The sequence below is a fragment of the Acromyrmex echinatior genome, chromosome 4 (genome assembly GCF_024713525.1).
Source record: "Acromyrmex echinatior isolate Ae372 chromosome 4, ASM2471352v2, whole genome shotgun sequence".
Classification (NCBI taxonomy): Eukaryota; Metazoa; Arthropoda; class Insecta; order Hymenoptera; family Formicidae; genus Acromyrmex; species Acromyrmex echinatior.
The window spans coordinates 9338917-9361140 of NC_141855.1; the positions used below are offsets into that span (position 1 = coordinate 9338917).

General features: G+C 33.4%; 1 protein-coding gene across 2 annotated transcripts in view; it reads left to right on the forward strand.

Moving 5' to 3' along the window:
• LOC105152406 (protein kinase C-binding protein NELL1) overlaps positions 1 to 22224 on the forward strand; it is a 72690-nt gene that overhangs the window by 37934 nt on the left and 12532 nt on the right. For both annotated transcript variants that reach the window (XM_011066677.2, XM_011066676.2), the window contains exons 2-7: positions 11901 to 12107; positions 18773 to 18923; positions 20086 to 20368; positions 20637 to 20792; positions 21064 to 21286; positions 21723 to 21914. In XM_011066677.2, coding sequence (XP_011064979.2) covers positions 11901 to 12107; positions 18773 to 18923; positions 20086 to 20368; positions 20637 to 20792; positions 21064 to 21286; positions 21723 to 21914 — 1212 coding nt within the window. The remainder of the gene's footprint in view (positions 1 to 11900; positions 12108 to 18772; positions 18924 to 20085; positions 20369 to 20636; positions 20793 to 21063; positions 21287 to 21722; positions 21915 to 22224) is intronic.

Below are 22224 nucleotides of genomic sequence, written 5' to 3' on the forward strand. Positions count from 1 at the left end.
CAAATCATCATTTCGAAAGCATGTCACGGAGGCTGTCTCGCGAATCTCGTCTCATAAAGCAACAGCATTGCAGCCGGCTCACGAATTGTCGCAAAAATAGTAGTTGAGGACTCGTAAAACTCGCGTGTGATTTATTGCTTAAGAAACGCGTCCTATTCCCATTTTTTCCTGCCACCCTCTTATTTGCTCCTTTCCCTTTTTGTTGTAATCCATCGCAAAATCTGATACCTTAATCCTTCACTAGTTTCATAACACACCCGCGCTTTACCGTGGTAAATAACGGCTTATAATAGTAACATTATTATCGGAAAATGCATCTTTTGCGATTCGTGTTTTATTCCCTTTAAACAGAGACATATTAATCAAGCTAGCAGGACCAAATGACCAGAAAAAAAAACTTTTGAACAATTTAGTGTTCATTTTATAATTTGTGTTACAAAAAACAATTTTGTATGTGACATTTAGAAGAAACATCAATCGAAATTCGATAAGGATTATGTATCATGGAAACGACCCCTTTAATCCCTACTTAATTAAAGGGATGGTCGTAAGGTAATGGTCGTATGATTCGCTTATATCATTTTTCAATTCTCAGCGTATCCCGGAAATAATGTGTTAATAGCATTCAGTTCGTATTCTTTAAGATATTTGCGGAGAATTTCCAGAATCAAATTTCGCGTATAAATAAGCTGCACGAGTAAATAAGCTGGTTCTCTGATTTCCCATAGTTATTTCTATTTTTATTTTTATTGCATAATTTAATGATCAAACTGGAAATAGACCAATCATATAGGAGCTGAACAATAATAAACATAGTACGGGATTATTTCCCTGTTACGTCGAGAATTGAGAAATGATATAAGCGAATCCTACAGCCACTGCCTTGCGATCACCTCTTTAATTAAGTAGGGATTAAAGGGGTCGTTTCCGTGATACATAATCCTTATTGAATTTTGATTCCTTAGGCTTACCTAGCTAATTTAGAAGATACACGTGACTGGAATGGGACAATCGACGCCAATATAAGCTGTTGAAATAATATAGCCGTTTCATTCATAAATTTTTAAACATATTGACTTCTTTCTTAATGGTACCTGTTTTCTTGCGAAGGTTAGTCCGATTAAATTAAACATATTAAGGCATATATAGTATTAATAAATAATTTATTATATCGAATGCGCTGCTTGTATTACATGAACGTTTAATGACACATTACTTGATTAATTTGGGAATTAAATATTCTGAAAAACTTAAAGAAATAATTATAATAATATTATCATATCAATTCTTGAATATGTAAAATTACTTGCTAATTTATTTGTCGATAATTCGAAATATCTGTGAATGTACTAATAAATATTCCCAGCTTGATGAAGCTTAATCAATAGCTGACATGTAGGGGATGATTTTGCGGTGGAACGTACATAAATTGTTTAGTGGCTCTGCATTTCGCGATTGGCGTTTAAATATTTTAATGCATTAAGAACTGACACGTGTAAAAATAATGCAAAAATCACGTGTAAAAATAATGCAAAATAATTATGATTTTACATCTCACCTGTTTATATAGAAGTAAATCATTCCGTGACGCGTATTCAATTACTGATCGAGTAATCCGATAGAGATGCATGCAATATTTCCACAGTACTAAAATATTAATATTTCTCCTTTGATTTTAAATTTTCGCGACGCAAATAATGTTACTGTGTTCTTACATCTTTAATACTGTATAAATATACCGTAAAATGTGTTCACGATAGTAAATAAATAAAATTCTCTGTATATTAAATTTAAACATTAAACTGAACGGAATCCATGTGATGTCTGCGACTTCTTGAATAAAGTCTATGTTTCTGCATAAAAGCACCGATGTCCCGTTAAAATTATTATACCAGAAGAAAAATGAGCTGATGAATAGTTTTTTTCTAGAAAATGAGTCTTCGACGCGGCATAAAGAACACCGAATTCGCCGTCGTGGAAAACCGATCGAGCTGGAGAAGCGGAGAGAATTGCGGCGGCACCTCTTAAGAATAGAACAGGGCAGATTTAGATATTCTCGCGCCGCAGTTACGGCACCTGACTGACTAGGATGTTCACGCAAGAGAGCGTGAAAAATAGCCTAATCTCTTTAGACAAACGAGCAGTCGGCTCGGAGTATCGTCAAACATTGACGCAGCGCGTTAACGTCATTATTCGAGACGACGCGGACGTAGCACTGATTTCTCCATTACACCCTTATTCAGACATATATGCTTATCTCAGTAAGATTATTTGAGCCAAGGCAGCTGGAATTCTCTCGCGTCGATGTGTATATGCATAACGCGATAGCGAATCTTCTTGGTTATTTTTTCTACTAGACTAGAGAATGAATTTGAGTATCGTAAAAAATGCACCTGTATTTCTTTAAAGGTTCTTAAAAAGAAAAAATACAACTTTAATTAACAAAAAATACTGACCATCTTATCAACTAAAAAAATTTTTATGAAATATTTATTGGTAGTGAATATAAATTTATTAATATTGAATATAAACTTATATCTTAAACTTGTAGTAAAAGAATATCTATATTTATCGCAAGAAAATCTACAATCCTTTAAAAAAAAATTCCTAAAGTAGAAAAATAGTTTCGATTAACTATCTCTCTAATTAGCTAAATTCCCGTAACAAGTCATTCGTTGCCATTTTTCGTCAAAATAACTTTATCTGAATTCTTATAAAATAAGATTATTGATTAAGATTGAATATAAATTTACTGATATTAAATATAAATTTTAACATTAATTTTCCTTTGTAAACGTAGGGTAACTCCGGCAAATACGCCGGATAATTGCCTGGGATTTACACCGCAAAAGTCAGAAAAAATAGGAGTGGGGGTAATTTTCCCGTAACTACTCTGTTACATGCCATTATATTATATTAGTATTGTGTTATGATTTCAACTTCTTACTGTTAATATTAATGAAATTATTGTGAGTTGAATCGATTTGTGTCACTGTAATGCCATCATAAATTATAATCTAATTATAAAATGGTTACTGTAGGGGGTGTAAAAGACTTAGTGGTTATTTTGTGATACATACGTGTAGTGGAACAGTAAAGTATGTTGCAAAATATAAATGCTTTGTTTTCGTATTCTTTATTTAGTTTGTTATCTTGTATTACCTATTTGGGATATATGGCATTTTTAGGGATTTATGCCCAAAACATACAAAGTGCGCAGATTGAATTCAGTGCACTAAATGCAATAGATGTATTATATGAAATATATACCTCATGTTACAACACTTGTATACAGGGTTGGCCATATTCGACGGAAAGATGTTTTTTTTTTCAATCATGGGAAACGTCGTTATTCGATCTAACATCTCTTTTCCATGATTGAAAAAAAAAAACATCTTTCCGTCGAATATGGCCAACCCTGTATATGTAGGAAGATTGTAATTATTATTTATTATACATATTATTACTTCCTATACATATTTATCATTCTTATTCCTTGATAAAACTTTATAAACACATTTTATAAGTTATTGTGTGATTTTACGTCTTATTTATATTATTTGTAAATTTTTCATGAGCCGTACATAGCTCCCTTCCCCCTATAAGATGTACGGCAAAAATGCAAGGATTTCAAAAAGTTTATTTTTTAATATGTTCTTATGTTGGCCAAACAAAAAGGAAATTAAAAACTCGTATAAAAGAATAAGGCTGACATAAGAAAATCCACTTCCGAGATATCAGTGGTTTCACGTCACCAGTTGAATGAGATGCATGAATTGGATTGGGATAACATAAGAATTTTAGACACAGAATAATCATTAATAAAAAGAAGAATTTCTGAAATGATACATATAAAAGACCAAACAAGTGGTATCAATAAGCAAAGTGACACGGAAGGTTTGCCTGATGTTTATCTGCCTCTTCTTAAGAAAGATCTCTCTCTCATTTAATAAATAATTCTAGAACTTTCTAAATTTTTGACTCATATATATAAATAGTGGCAAAATATATGATATGACAAATAACAACATACAATGTCACGACAAATTTTTATTTGTGCTTGAGAAAGGATGTACTTGAGATTCATCATTATATTTTTTTGCTGTAAAACAGGTAACGATTCTATTTTTACATATTCCGATTAGAAGATATTAATGATACATAAATTTGTTTAAATTAGAATCTGGAAATTTTCGTTCTACACTTTTCGTGATATGACAATTGGCGTTGTAACATTATTGTACGAAGCATCTTCACATATGAAAGAACGTTTATATAATTACAACATACGACGGTTGAATTTAATGTCAACTATATGTAACTCTGCGTTTTAAGAATGTTATGAATTTACTGAAGATGGCCAGATTGTGGCCGAAACGTTTAATGTTTTAATTAATGTAATGATAATTAAATATCACAAACTATAACTTGTGCGGTGGTTTTTTATACGTTATAAATATTTCGGATTTCTAATATTTTTTTTCATTGTAGTAGACAGTACAAAGTTTTTATTGATATAGTTTGTTTACTTTAAATATAATAAATAATACTTAATAAATTAAGTTTCTGATAGATGTCGGTCTATAAAAAAAAATTAAGTTTTTGATATATACCGGAGTTACCCTATGTATTATATAACGTGTATACGTATTAGATATAACAATTACGTCATCGCGCAGAGATTAGATCAATGCGACGTGGCGAATAGTTGTGTCTTCAGCGCGTGTTAAATAGCAATTCGTACGATAATAAAATTCACGCGTTATATAGCTTATTTATAATATTCTGTTACTTGGTCGTTATGGTGAACGTTATGGCAGTCGTATTAATAAAGGGGTCGCGTGTGTGCCGTAACAGAGGATTTAGGCCTCCCCTTTATCGTGGATGTTACGCTTTACGTTTATCCTGTCTTGTGTATAATCCGCCATATAAATTTCAATACACAATCGCATAATCCGAGCCGCAAACTGAACTGATATATGTCCAGCATCCGCATTGCGTCACGTCGATTACTCTCCTTTCTAATAAACGCCGATAGGATTAAGATTGAATAATATTTTCAATTGCGAAATATTAGACGCTAGATAATTCGATAATTAGCTTTAAATACGCATAGTTCGAAACGTAAATATTGTAGATTGCTAGACTATATTCTTATACTGTCCAGCGTGACAGCTGTATGACATGTTCATGTACCCCCTACTACTTGATATCACTAGATATATGCACTATATTGGATAGACGTGACAGATTTCTCAGCTGTTGAAATATTGAGCATTAGACAAGCATAGATGAGCTTATGCCAAGTTATACCTGCATACATAACGTCGCGTGCTTTCTTCTGAGAATGTATCGTAATGCATCCTGCGAATTCCGTTGCGTTTTCTATTTAATTTATAATTCAAAATATTTTCCTTCCTTAAACACAATCGTGGTATTATTCCTTTCACACACATATCATAGAAAAACCAATTTTTACTTTCTAATATGTTCTCATCAATATTACATATAAAAACGAAATGAATTGTGACAAATGATGATTCTATATATAAATGTATCAAGCAGTCGCGGCGCAAAAGAATCATGATTGAGGGAGAAATTGGCCTTTGGGTGATTCGTTGTGGCTTTTTATGAGGCTGCAAAAGCGATTACTGCGGATTGGTCTCATTACAGGCGGCCTCGTCGACGACGCCGCGGCAGTAACCGCGGGCGTTTCACATCAAAATGATGCCGTGAATGCAATTAGATTTAATGCGAAATTGAATTACGCGGAAACTGATCGCAACACGAAACCACATTGTTTCACGATTGATCAACAGTCGCATGTAAATATAACGTATCGTGAAAACTGTATGCAAAGGACATTATACCGAACAAATCTGTTAGTTTAATAGAAGGTAAATATATTTGTAAAATAATTTAAAATTTAAAGAAAATGTTATTTAAAATGAAATTTAAGAAGCGCAACCTATCGACTTGCGAAAATTCAAGAGTTGGAAGCTCTAGAATTGCGGAAATCCTTTTTTGCCTTTTCTTGTGAGATTTTTTTCTCACTCTCGCTTTCCGTGACGCGAAAAAAGGAAAATATCGCAGGAAAAGGGGTTACTCTAGCGTGAGGTGAGTCGTCGACCAACTAGAGAACGTAACCTTGACCGTTTGATGATCGAACGAGCACGCGCGAGGCGGTCGCATATATCGTGCCGGCAAAATTCGACGATCCACTGCTGGGAAAATCGAACGTGGTGGACGTCGCATGGCGATGGCTCGTGTAAGACCAGACGTCACTTTTTTACGTTGATGCCACGAAATACCATCGCCCGGCCGCGGCCGGTCAGGCGATTTCTGGCTTACGATCGAAGAATCCCCGATATCGAAGCCAGTCTATCGCGAATTCTCTCGATGGCAGCAAAGGTCAGATTTCGCCGCGATCGATCACGGTTTGTCGCGATAAGCGACACACGATATACATCATTGATGTTCTCGAAGTGGACTAGAGGATAGAATGGGGTCGTGAAAATAATGGACGAGCTGAATCTTAACGGATTTACTTCTTTTATTATAATTTTGTTTTACTAAGCGCAAAGAGCCTGAACGCTAAATGCGTGGTATTTATTTTGAATTGCATCCGTTATATAACAAGTAATATAAGAAGTTAAAAAACAAGCATACAATTATGATACAATTATGAAATAAGTATGTCATCTCTTGTAAAAGCAGGGTTAGTAATTTTTTTTTTAAAGAATAAAACATGTGTTTCTTTTTAAATATGTTTTTAATGCTTCAAATATGCTTTAAACAGTACTAGAAAAAAAACATTTAAAACGTATTGAAAACATCAATTAAGCATGTTTTAAACTGTTTAAAACATGTTTTTTCTCAACCCTACTGAAAAGAGTATCATCTTGGTTTCTCCTCGTTAACAATAGTAACAGGTCAGTTAAGCATAGAAAAATAAAAGGTGTCTCTAAACGTGAGTACTTCTGCTTAATAATATCAAAATTATAGCATAATTTTTGTTTTATTAATATATTTATGAATTTTCAATTTTACTTTTACGATTTTTTTAGAAACTAGAATTATTTATAAAACAATTGCACACACACATACACACACATATTTACTATTATAGTTAGATTTCATTGGTCATCAATTTAATCAGGCCAAAAAAAAGAAAAAAATATGGGTAATATGATCTCTATAAAATTTCGCATAACCACAATTCCATATCATTAAATCATTTGTATTGCTTGTCATCGACACGTTGTTTTTCTAAGAGATGAAAGAATCAGGAGATCCCATCGTTGTACGTAAATTCCAACGGCGATGTTTTCAACGTGAAAAAGTTCACGAAGTCTTGTAACACAGAAAACACGGAAGAATGAACATTTCGACAATGTGCGCTCGTGCGTAGCTGACGAAATGCACGTCTCGGTGTTCCCCGGGTTGTTTTGCCGATTCTAAGCTTCCGCGTTTCCGGGGGCTGCGACCCCCTCGAGGAGTCGGCCGCGAGTCTCGTGTCGAGGGAGCCGGAGGTCGCAGAGGAACGGAAGGTGTCGATCGATGAATCGTGTGTCGTACGAGGACGGGTTGGTTTCCGCGAGGCTTGACCGTCGCGTGTTATCGATTCGAACGAGCACATACAGTCTCTGGCATTCGGTACTGCCTCGCTTCATCGTCGTCGTGAATGAAAGACACGGCATGCGACGATCAGCCGGTGCGATTTAATGACCCGATGTCGAATGGCGTGATAAAGATAGAATTGCCCTCGGCATGAAATATTAAACATGCTTACGTGTACGTATAGACAAAAATAAAAACATAATAATTGCACTACGTGATCTATCTTGATCGAGTTTAATTTTTCATTTGGAATTTTATATCTCTAAATAAATATTATAAATTAAATTTTCGTCCTTGGGAATTATAAATATTTGTAGAATAATAATTTTTAATTTTTATATCGCGCAATGCGTGATTCGATATATAGCGCAAAAGTATTTTTAAGAAATCTTTGAGAAATTTAAATTTTCGTTATGACGCGAACGATGATGTTGCTCGACTTGCCGTCTTATCGATATAATTGTAATAGTCATGAATGCCAGAAAATGTAACGGTGACAGCCGTGCCAGGAGAGACACCACGTGTCATGCGTTCTCCCTCACTCTTTCGCCTTCTCTCTCTCGCGAATTTGATGATAATGCCGCGTACGGTTCGATACCGGCGTCGCGACGCCCGGCAGTCTGCCACTGTTCCGTTTCATCCTTCACTCAACGTCATCCCGTCTTAGGAGACATTTACGCGTTTTCTAGCACCGAATCTCTTACGTATCTGTTTCTTGTGCAATCATATTACTGCTACATTTCTAACTTCGGTTAATAAAAAATTACAACAATTTTATCAATGTTATAAAAAAACAAATAATACAGTATTACTAAAAAAAGATATTTTTCAAATTATTTTTAAAATTATTAATGAGGCTAAAAATACGATTAAAATATGATGCGATATGAGACTAAAATGTTCTATTCTCAGATACATAAAAAGTAAAAATAATTTATTTCTTTAATAGAAAAACAATACAATTTAATTTCCAATTCTATTCAGATGTTATTAATGTACTAGATTGTGATCATGATATTAGATTATTATATTAAAGAAAAATAATTAAAAAATCCAAAATGTAACAAAGACGTCGATAAACGGAAATTAGAGATATTAGGATCGATAAACAGATGGTTAGGTATGGACAACGAAATTCAATCGGAGTATATTAATTTGCTAGACGATTTGGTTGATGAATGTCGCCAAAGCCTTTGGGATCTAAAGTGCGTGTCTTTTTCTTTTTATGAACATAAGATGAAAGGAAGAAGGAAGCTCTCTTCTAAGGCTTCTCTTTGCACGTATATCGTATAATTAAAGGAAACCGACACGAATTTAGAGCATTCATGCATAAAATCATCTTAAAACTAATTAACATTGAAATTTCGCAATATAACAACCGTATTATATATATATATATATATATATATATATATTAAGTGTTGGAATTAATTCGTAGCGTTTTACAAGTGATGGGAAGTACTTTCATTAATGTATTTTTTAATGCTCATGTGAAATAAATAACATTCTTTCATTAAAAAACGCTACGAATTAATTCCAACACCTAATATATATATATTTAATATATATATAAAACTCTCTTGAATCCACATTATATATTTTAACATAAAGATATTTGTGCCACGACACAATGTTATAAGTGTCAAAATTATGAAAGTGCGTTTTATTGTACGAGTTGTAAGTGCTGTGTTCTGTTACATACTAATATTTGACTTGGAAAGTGCAACTATAAACGAAGAAAAATGAGCAATGTAATTCAAAATGTTGTGAGTGTAATTGGCACTTTTTTTTATGTGGCTTTACAATGTTTTGACTTGCATTTTGATTTAGATACATTATAACGATTTAAAATTTTAACAATTTTAATACAATTTTTTCTAAAATTAGAATAAATTACTTAATTAAAAATATCTGTAGAAATTGATTACTCATATCTTCAATTATTATGGCATTTTTTGCAGATTTTTTTTAAGTGAGTAGTTTTCAAGAGAATAAGTTTATTCTTTTTAAAAAATTTTTTAAAATAGCACTTACAACATATTGCTCACTTTGGCTCACTTTATTTATAGAATAAATAAATTATAATGTAACATGAGCTTTTGTTGTAACATTATTAAAAAATTCATAAATTATAATTATCAAATTAATCAACTTAATTAATGTTGCACGAAAATATTTGATTCAGTTAGGTATAATTATCATATTATCATATATTAGCTTCTCTCTTAAGAAAGTTTACTGTATTCAATCGAAGAATAAGAACATGTATTATCAGATTATTTTCGTAAGAAATTGAATCTATCGTTTATAGTGTAGAGTGTAGAGGAACATTAGTTTAATGTATAATGTGTTTGCCTCTAGCGATGTATGAATCTCTGCAGTGTTCAAAGAGAAGCATATGTGCATAAATAAACTTTGAGGACGCGAAATGATCGGCGTGAATCTGCTTACAGACACCTGCCTGATGTTTTCTTAGCATGGGCTAAAAATATCATTCTAGATTTCAATGACTGCATTTAAGCAAATTATACTCTTAGACGTACGCCTTCCTGTTGGCGGGGAATGTTGCCAATGCTGTTTATGTTCTGATTTATTCATTAACTCTACATTTTCTTCGCATTTCTACTTCTTTCTTCCGACATTATTAAAATGAATGTAATCGATTGTAAAACCCTCGCCGATCTCTGCGACATCGTCATTTTATTAATTCATTTCTATTATCCAGAAAGGATACGAGTTCTTAATTTTTAAATTATTAGAAAAAGTTATAATTGGATCACATTTGATATTGGAAAAAGTATTCATATTTTCATTATTATTAATGTTTAATCGATTTTATACTAGCAACCAACAATGTATCTACTAAATTTAAATATATTGTTATTTTAATTGTTTTAATGAAATTAAACTAAAAAAATTATTAAAAACGAAGCTATAGAAATATATTAGACTTATTCTACATGATAGAAATAACAATAATTTTCGCAGTTCCATTAATATTTCTTTTACAAATATATTCTTTGAATCTTTTATGAAAAGAATTTTGAGAAAATAAATTTTTTTAGACTAACGGAATTTTGTATAGAAAAATAAAAAATATATATCTAGATATTATTTAAAAGAATTTAAAAAGATAAAAAAATTAGATAAAAGAACTTTTTCCAATTCTCATTGATATAGAATACTTTGTTATAAATATGACATATCAAATTCGTATCAGTTTTATCCATCCTGTCCATTAGCGTTCTCTCTCCACCAATCACCTTGTCAAAAGGAAAGATCAGGTTTGGCAAGCGTGTGTCTCACGTAACCAAAAGTCAAGGGTTGTCGCTCATCGCGAAAGTAACCAGTCCAATCGAGGGATTGTTCGCCCAGACAGCAAGCGGACAGACCAGCAAACTTTTTTCTACAGGACTTCAATCATTATCAACGTGAAGTCGACGCGACAAAGGCAGAATGGATTTCACTATATAGAGAAAGAGGGAGAGGGAGAGGAGAGAGAGAGAGAGAGAGAGAGAGAGAGAGAGAGAGAGATGCGATAGATAAAACAGACTGTTTACGGGACGGACAGTTTCGCGGAAGGGGTTGAAGGCTTCATGGAACGGGGAAAAGCACGGAAACGCCGATAACGAGCGTCGACTGAAGAGTCGATCAATACCACCGTTTCGAGAAGTCTACGTCGTCTATGATGATTTTCTTCTTCTATTTCTTCTTCCTTTGCCTTATCTTTAGCTTCTTGATTTGATCCGATAAAAGATTGATTGCAGTTTCTTCAAGAGATTAATTTTATTGAGGGATCTTCTCTTGCTAACGAATGTAATCGAAAACGAAATCGGAAAGAAGAAAATTAGAGCACAATAATTATTGATGAACAAGATAAATTAAAAATTTTTTTATTGCATAAAGATAAATTGCGCATTGGACACAATTTTGTCGGCCAATACAGAACGCAGAAGTTGTGGAAAGAAAGTATCGTCTTCAACGTCATCTTTAACATAATTGATTGCCATTTGAAATTTGGTTTGCATGAGAAATTTTTGCGTAGCCGTAATATAAATAAGTGAGAAAATATAAAAAAATTAATAGTTACGATTTCATTGTTCAATTTTTGTATTTATAAACTGTTTAGCCATTCATGTATTGTTATATCCTCACTTCGACTATCCATTTTATCACCAATACTCTCTCAATTAAATTTACAGTGACTTTTTATATGATAAACAATAGTCAAATGACTGTTGTATGAACAATAAACAAATATTTTAAATTAATTGTTTCAGTGTCTGGAACGACGAAAGAAGAAGAGATGGGGATATCTTCGGTCACAGAAGGAACTACCATAGTCCTCGGCGCGAAAACAAGAACAGGAAGTGATCCTGGAGGAGGTATAGATCTATTAACAGCCCTGCAGCTTCATAATACTACTCGACAGGGAGTTACGCAGGTGCCAGGTCTGGTTAGATTGAGACCAGCCTATTATCTTCAGGGTAAGTCAACTTTATTATTTTCGATTCAATTCACGAAATCTTAAAAGAAAAATCATTGTATAGACCAGATCAGCGGCTCACTGACTTATAGCCAAAAATATAAAATTATATTTTCTATTTTACACAAACTAAATAAACATTACGCAGCCAGAAAAATTTTACTTATTTTTTTAAATGATCCTCTGAAAATAATCCTTAAAAAAGATTGCGCGCATACATTATCATTGATGTAAATGATTGATAAAAGAATTCTTGGAAAATAGTGATTTTTATTTTAATATTTTTATTTTGATGAACAATATTCTGCAAAAAGAATCAACCATTGCTTTTTCTTCTACGGATTCTAATTCAATTTCAGCAGACAATTTAATTTCTCAACAGGAAGTTTTATTAGAAGTTAGAAGAAATACAATTTTAGAAATTGGACTTAAAATGTTATTATTTTGAGAATATAGTCGAAATAGTAAAAAATTGATTAAAACATGTTATGCTTGTTGTATTACTATACAGACGTAAGAGGAAATAAAGCCTTTTATTTGATACACTCCTTCAAAGCTACAATATATGTATATTACACGATAAATCATAACTCGTACACGAAGCTGCCACTTCGATAATGCTCTCTTAACCTGAATACTCCCTTAATTTGCATATCATCGGGGCTTTCTTTACGCGAGCGATTCTCCTCTCAGTCCTCATATAGCACACATTGCAATTATTATGTCTTGTGAAGACGATGATTGCATTCTCTGAGTTATAACTTACAAGACTTATCTCCATTATATTCCACGAAGCTTTGCCACGAAATTCACCTCAGAAATTAAATTGAGAATATGAAAGATGATAAAATACGCGCGAAACAAATTATCTTGAAATATGAATTCTTATTAAAGATATTTCCGTATCTGATTTTATATTGTAATGATATTATATTTTATATTATAACATTATTTTAAAAAGTTTATTATTATAATAACTTAAAAAATGTTGAATATATTTCTATATGTATGTACTTTCTAGATAAATTTCATATTTTTTACATTTGATGCCATGTATGGTATATAGTTAGAAAATTTGTATTAAATTTAAGACATTTTATGTCCTAAATGATCTATTCAAATTTTTGTGTTAATTAAATAAATATATTTTGAAATCACACAAAAATAACACGTAAAAAATTAATACAAAAATATAACATTGACATAATTTAAAGCAAATGGTGGAAACATATTTCATCAATAAAATTAACATTTATAATATATCAAGTTAATACATTTTGTTCAATTATCTTAGAATTTTAAAAATACTGTTTTAAAAATATTGTTTTTACGTTATTTGTTTACTTGCATAAATTATGTTATTTTAGTATCAAGAAATGTATATCAATTTAACAAAATATTTAAATAACACAAATTAACACTTGGATATATTAAAAATTTAACACAGAAATTATAACGAGGACCGATTTTAACGCAAATACAAAGTGTGTTTTATCGTGTAGCAGTATAACGGATTGCAAGATTTAGGATTAATTTACAAGTCAATGAAGAATCTTGTTCCAAAATTAGTACCTTGAAAAATGGTGAACGACAAGCAACATTGCCTCTTGACGGATACATGTGCCTCTCATTACACGACGCTGGTTATGCAACGTGCGATTAATCGATATTGCGAAAGGTCAGTTTGATAGCACCGCCTACGCGTCGTCTCTGCTCGCAGACGCCAAGAGGGTATTCCCCTATGACGAGTATCGATTCTTTCCTCGAATTTCAGAAAGTTGCCAATTTCACAGCATTTTCGACAGCCAAATAAATTCATTTGAAAATAGTACGCGGCTGATGTATAACGTAATAAATAATAATTATTAATTATTGTTACGTTTTTTATTATTTAATTTTATACTTATTTTTTCATGTCAACGCAGAATGTGTATACAACGCTTTGTGAAATTGATCGTGTTTGAAGGAGTTAAATGACGTTCCTGTGTGTTAAATAGACGACCCTTCACATCGACGAGCACGTCGTCTATTCAACCCCGTAACATGGTGTATCCAATTATATCGGGGCATCCCCACGCCCTTCAGCGGCGGATGGTGTCCAAGCCACGTGGGTGTGTGGGCGGCAGTGCAACGGCCGCGGAAAGCGGGCCTGAAAGCAGGGGGGGTTGAAGTGCCGCGGGAGTAGGGTTTCCCCGAAAGAAATTTCAATTACACCGACGCCCTTCTTCGAGCTATATCCCTCACAGGGTACTTTCGTGGAAGTTAGACAGACTCTTCGTGGTTCGCAACATCGAGAATGTAAGGGGGAGTCCATTTTTTGTTCTCCATATCGTCTGCGAGTCCTTGACGCTCCTACTCCTACTCTCCAGCCGTCTCTTTCCGTTCGCTCTTGCACGCACAATTTTTTGTCTCCCCCCCCCCTCCTCCCCACAAATTAGAGGGTTACCAGATATAATCGTAATACAGTTTCTTTTCTCTGCCTACGTCGTAAATGTTTGCTTTAATTCCCCCGAGGTCTGATTCAAAAACTGACGATCGATGAAAGACTATATTTATATCGCAATTTGAGAATGATAATTTAACTCTTTAGTTAATAAATGAGATAAGATTGATATCCTAATAAAGATAAAAGCATCCTGTTGAAGATAAAAATAAAATTATTTGAATTATCTTGTACTTTAAATTGAACTTGAAAAGCGATTATACTAATATATAATAATACTCTTAATGATTAATAAAAGTTTACAAAACTGAACTCAAAAAAAATTGCAATATTAATAATTTAATTCTAAGATTCATAATTAAAAATCGTTCTATTGCAAACTAGATCAAGTTTCTGAAAAAAATTCTGATTTTATCTACTGAAAACAAAACTGACAGCAACGAAGAAATATTCGCTATTTCCTGTACATTTTTATTATCTTTCGCTGTCGCATGCAATAAGTCCCCACTTCGATTATTCTGGATGAACACATAGGGAAGAGAAATTTCTTTAGGATTAGATTTATCTCGTATGAACCGTTGGATCTTAACAAGTATTTGCTGCAGGACAAAGGAAAATGATATACAGCGACACGTGTCGGAGTTTTCTCTGAACTTAGAAAATAGGATCTACCGACCCTCTTTTGTGCTGCTTAGATAAGGGATAGTTCACGATTTGATGATTTCGGCAATTCGATTGAAGTAACTACGAGATTCTGACACGAATCCTCATATTTTATTTATCACCAAGCTGGCAAAGTTTTTTTATTAACTGCTCTTTGTGGTACCCCAAACAAAATAATGTTTCGCAGCAATAAATATTTCTCTTTGATACTTATTTAATTTTTGCGATTAAAACGTAGAAGATGAGAGAGAAAAAGAAGAAAGAGAAAAATAGAGTACGAGAGAGATTTAATCGTTATATAAATATTTTATGATGCTATTATAAATTGATCAAATCGAGACACGCGAATTTTGCGTTGTCACGTTTAGACTATGTTTATTATCGATTACTTGTAACTTTTATAGGTTGCCCTGACTTATAAAAGAATGACATTATATTAATGATAATAATATAAAAATTTGATCACGTGAATAATGAAAATTAAAGATCGAACTTTTTTTTACTATTAATTTATGACTTTTAATGGAAAGAAGAAAATAAATGTTTTCTAACATTATGATAGCTCAACTTGAATATCAGAAAATATTATAGAAACATCAAGATTATCTACTTCATTTTTTAATTTATGTTCATTCTTTATTTTATTGAAATTGAAAACGGGAAATTTGTTAACTTTGTTCTACGTAAGCATTTCGAATGCTTTGCTTGTTCCCACAACGCACAAATATATAAAGGGTAAATAACCCTGACTAACTACCCTACAGGAAACGATCATTTTTCCGCTGTTCGAAACTGCAACCAGTCTTCGCGTAGCGAAAACAAAATTTCACGGTCAAATTATGGTTTCTGCCCGTGTCAGTTCGAGTGCAAGGGTTGGCTCGTGCGTGCCAATTCGCGCGGAACGATTTTCTTCGAGACGAGCGAGCAGCGCTCGGTAGGGGTGTTTTCTCGCTGGTCGGCCTACCTTTCTCCTTCGGTCGCCTAGACCGGTGGTATTACATTATAATTAAGCGTGCGCGTACGTAATTGCTCGACGACGTCGTAGCCGCGGATCGGCGGCCCTTCGGCCCGTCGTCGTAGGTGGCGAGACCCACGCGCAGAAAGGCACCGACGTTTTATTATCGGTCGGGTGTCCGGTTACTCTGTGCACACCGGCGCTGTATCTGAAATTCGAAGCGCACTTTGCGTCGCGAGAAGCCGGCCAGCGGCACTGCATTTTACATGCGGCAGTCGTGTAATGAGGTGTCCCTTATTTGGACAGGATCCTTTTTCATAAAAAAAGAAAAAATCAAGCATTTCGCCGCGTTAAAATCGAAAATGGACCGTTGAATCTTCATCTACAAAATAAAGGCAAAAGTCTCGAAAAGAAATTATTTTAAAATTTTTAATTTAAATCTGTAGATTTATTTGATAAACGACAGTGAGATTTAAAATTTAATTATTAGGTTTAATTGTATCCGCAGATGCAATCTAATTGAAAAAAAAAGAGATGAAGTTAGTAAATTTAAAATCCCAATTCCGAAAGATATTTTCTATTACATTCCTATAATTATATGTGCGCAACTGCGGGATTTCTCGTTTGTACGTGACACATTATACGATTCGCTTAATGATGATGATATTGAAACCACGATAAACGGAGAGTAGGATTGTCGATTGCAGTGGCTTATTTGCGGTGTAATTTGCCAAATGGCCGTATTAATCTGTCTAATGGATAGCTACTCGGACAAGCAGCAACCATTCGGACGCGACGTGTTAATTGAATATGCAATACAAAATATATCTATGATCGATTTGCACATCACGTGCTTCGGTAATAATAGAATTATACGTTACAATTATACGTTATAATATATTATATTATATTATATATATATTATATATATATATATATATATATATATATATTTATATCCGCGAGAAGAAATAGAATACTTGTAATGTCTGCTAGATTGGCTATTTCTATTACATATCTATTAAACATAAATTTTATTTTTGTAAATCTTTAGATATTTAACATGTAAATTGCATTCTGAGATGTTTTAAAATGCAAATTATTTATGACAATTATGACGAATAAAATAAGTTTATAACATTTTCATTTATCATATAATTATGTAATAAATACATTATATATTTAATTATATAATTATATTACATTGGTCTTAATCTTGCCTGCAACAAATAATTATATATTATAGCTTTCTATTATTATTAACGTATGTGAATTGTATAAAGTTGTATAAAACGATATTAAAAGAACGATTATATAATATATTCATAGAATATTTTGCTTACTGGCCACTTGTGATTCCGCTATCGGATTGTTCATTTTGTTGAACGTGTTTTCGTGAACAGAAATTTAGATCCAGAAGTTACAAACAATAAAATTTTCGCGTCAATACGATTACGTAACGGTTGCGCAGAGAATCTGCGACTAACTACTCTCCAAAAATTCGAGGTGGCCTACATCGCTGTACTCTACTGTCCATCGCCGAGTCGATAGTTCAGTTTTCGCATTACTACAACCAGTAAACGATTGTTCCGTTTTAACACATGACATTTTACGTAATACTGAAAGTGTTGTTATTTTTCGCTACATCATGGATGGAATTCTCTTGTTATTTACTCCATTACTTATTGATTAAAGAAAATATGGCATAATAAAAAGTTTCAGTAAAATTTTCTCGATACTGTGAAAAAAATATATATCAAATAAATTGAAACTGAATAATTAATTAAATATATATTATTAATACTCATACATAACATTAATACACTTTGGTGAATATTTAAATTTCAAATTAAATGAAAAATAATAAGAAAAGTATTAAGTGAAAAAAAATATTAATATATAGACAATATTTTATATATTTCTGTCCAAGAAGATATTTATTTATTGTTAAAGAGCGGTATCCTGAATAATTAATTCTTAGCATTGAATTATATTACATGAATAATACACGAACTCTCTGTCAATAAATTTCAAAGTGAACAGAACTATAAATATGCAACTTCGACTAAAATATTTTCCAAGAACTCATGTATTCTTGATTAATTCTTCATTATTTTTCAATATCGCCTCTCTCACTATCGCGACTGAGAAGTATATCCTCTGCCATAATATTGCTTCGTAAATAATGGTTGCTAGCCGTGCTCTAAATTCGAGGCAGACCGCCTTCCGGAAGGTTCAACCTTACCTGAAAGCAGCCAGGTTAAAAATTCAAATCAGCTCCGCATCGATTTCAAGCACGGCATGCGACAGGCCTTCTTATAGATCGCTAGAATACATTCAACATCCAAAAATCTTCATATATACATATTTAATGACGTAAAAGCTATACAGAATACCTTTGTATTCTCGTTTGAATATGTCTAATTTAAGGATCACAGGATGGAACTTGAAAATACTAGAAAATACTTGAAAGAACTAGAAAGAATTGAATATGCTAGATATACAGATTCCTACGAGAAAAGTGCTGTATTAAATATACAGTTAAGAATTGCGGAGCCTAGTCAGCCGTCTTGCCGCACTGATCATTGTGTTTTACTACTTCCAGGCGAGGAGAGGGAGCTCCGACTGAACGAGGAGAACTTCGAACGGGCGGCCGCGCTACTCCGGCGGGTTCCGGAATTCACTATAGCAGCCGCGCTGCGTCAAGAGGAGGCCAATTCTGGGACGATCGTCGCCTTTGCACACGGGAACAATAGGTATAAAATACCGAAAAATTTCTTCCCATTCGCTCCGCAACACTTTGCAATGCCGTCTAGGAATTTCGGACTTAGAACAAACTACGAGTTGTGACCTATTTCAAACGCTAAAGTAGTATAAACTGTGTGGAGGAGAGAAATCTTTCGGGTATATTATTTAATAAATATATCACAAAATATAAATACATATTTATACGTGAAATATGAGATGATCAAAATACTTTTATAGACTATTAGAAATTACAAGTGAAATACGATCGAAATACATATCGAATAACTGTGGAATATTCTGCATTTACAATTTGATGACATCATACTCTAATGCATACAGTACAATAATTCCGCTGTCGTTTATATTCGAAATAATGATGTCTACATTACTCGGTACATATAATTAGGATAAAGAATTATTACTCGACAATAAAACACTTTTATTGTTGAATAATATCGCCGTGGCGAGATTGTCAGGCAACAATTGTACATATACATTTTGTTTCTCGTCTCGTCGCTTTGTTAAAAATTGCTTCTCTGCTGTATAACTTTGTATGCATCGGCTGTAAAAGAAGTTAGTATGTCAATTGTCGAGCGAAAATGAAGGAGCACTCAACTCAATACTGCATCCTTCGTCAGTACTTCGATAATACGATCTACCTGTTTTCGCCTAGCTGACACAAATTGGATAGACTTACGCTCATATATATTGCATGGCATGTATTAACGTGCCGCAACTATAACTAATATAGAACTCAATAAGCTTCTTAAAGGCCAATAAATTTCTCAAACCTAATTACGCGTTGCCTGTAACTACAGCTCATTAGTGGCGGTAGCTAATTTAAATGTCTTGATACGTAAATTCAGATTATAACGTAAATTAGAATGATGCTCTTAATAAAAAATTTCAGAATTATTATTGTAATTATTATGATATTAATAATAAAATAATAAACAGAAAGAGAGTTTACGATAGATATCAAATGGTATTAAAAGACGTAACTATAAGACTTAAGTTTATAGTTCTTTACTCCAGTTTAAAATAATAACATTTAATTATATATCAGAATATCATATATCACATTTTATGATAGCTTTAGATTAAATTCTGGATAGTCATGTAAGTTGGCAATAATTGAATCAGCAATAAATAGAATGCAATGTGCGTTAGGTATTTGGAGCTGCAGAGCAGCGGACGCAAGGACGAGCTTCGACTTCATTATGTATCACGCCGCGACGGAACCGTACACGTCGAGGCGTTTCCTTTCCGATTAGCCGATGGCGCCTGGCACAGGGTCGCCCTGAGCATAAGCGGCTCGCAGGTCGAGCTGCTAGTCGACTGTCACCCTTTGTACAGGCGACTGCTGAGACCTGGTCCACCCGATACCAATTTCACCCTGCCGCAGCTCCAACTCTGGGTAGGACAGAGGAACGTCAGGCACTTTCTCTTCAAGGTGAAGCCGCACGTTTTACTCTTCAAGTCGCAACATAAGTCTTCTCGTATTGTTCTCGTATCTATTTCTTTTTTATTTAAAGTCAATACCATTTAATTATAAAATTTGAATACTAGAATAATACTTAGAATTTATTTCTGCTAATTTAATTTTTATCAGTAAAAACATAACCAAATTTTTATTTGATTTAATTGAAACATATTTCTCTTAATACACACGATGGTTGCACATCTCGAACTAAGCTTTCTGTATCATTTTTGCACTACAGGGTGCTTTACAGGACGTCAAGTTAATAGCAGGACCTCACGGTTATCTTTCCCAGTGTCCTCAGCTCGACTCATCTTGTCCCACTTGCGGTCAATTTTCGATATTACAGAATACTGTGGAACAACTAATGCACAATCTCAATGAATTGACTCGTAGGGTGAGTAATTTGTACGTTTACACAGATTCTTATGTCGAAGCTATGAGATCAATATAAATTAAATGTAAATTACATGGGTATATGTATTGCTATAATTTTATGGTATAATTATATGGAATGTTTCTTTATAGTTTATGTTTAATGTTTGTTTACAGACTGTTCTTCAGTAATCGTCAACTTTTTAAGAATTATTCTTGTAATAAACACATTGCTGCCTTTTATCAATAAAATATAAATAAGACAAATTATTCATGGATATCCTTCCTTTCAGCTAGCCGCTGCAGAGGGCAGGATAAATAAAGTGGAGGAGTGCGAGTGCCAAAAGTCCTGTAGGGTGAATGGTACTATCCACGATGACGGCGAATCGTGGTCAAAGGGTTGTCAACATTGTTCCTGTCTTCACGGTGAGGTCGAGTGTAAACCTACGTTCTGCACTCCGGTCACTTGCAAGAATCCCATCATTCCTGAGGGACAATGTTGCCCGATTTGTCTCAGTAAGTGAAATATTATACTTTTATTTTTCTCATCCTTTCATATCACAATTCACAAATATATTTCCTTAACACTCTATAATTTGTGGTAATTTTTAACAAAAAGAAGCTTTTATTAAACCATTGACTTCTAAACCATTTATTTTTAAAGCTTTGGCAAGATTCTAGGATTCATAACATCTAGGAATCTTGTCTTTTGCTCAGCTTATCATTCATATTTCATACATTTCTTGCTTTTGGAACGTAGCATAAATTCTTGGCACCTTGGAGAGAATAACTCTTTCGATTATTCTAATACAGCGCTTTTACGCGAATCTATTCCCTTACTTTCACGCACGCAACTGACCGATTAGCTGACGTAGCGTGTTTCGCGTTCAGTCGTCCGCTTCCGTCTCGTGCCTCATGTTACTTATCTCGCCATTCATATTCGCCTTCACAGGACAATGTTACTTGCATGGCGTAATTTACGATCACGGCGAAAGGGTCTCGCCGAAGCAGTGCGTCGAGTGCAACTGCTACGACGGTAGCTTCACCTGCACGAGAATCGACACTGACACCAAATGTCCACCACTGCCGTGTCCACCCAGTGAGCAACTCAGCGTGGCAGAGGAATGTTGCAAGTTTTGCCCAGGTACGTTTTCATGTTTGGAAAGCTATACGTGGTAATAAATATATTAACGATTTCAAATTCATATTTTCAAAACGACAAGACATTTGAAGTTTTATACTTGTATATTAGATATACAAGTCGGTTGTAAACAGCCAGTTGATAGTTTCGTCAACAGAGTATCTTTTTTATAAAACATAAACTCTCGTTGTAAAAATAAAGGGACATTATAAAATTTTTCATTTTCAGACATTAAAATTTAGCGGATTTTGAAATTTTGAATAAAGCACGTTATAATATCGAGATTGAAAGAATGGGACAAGCATAAAAAAAA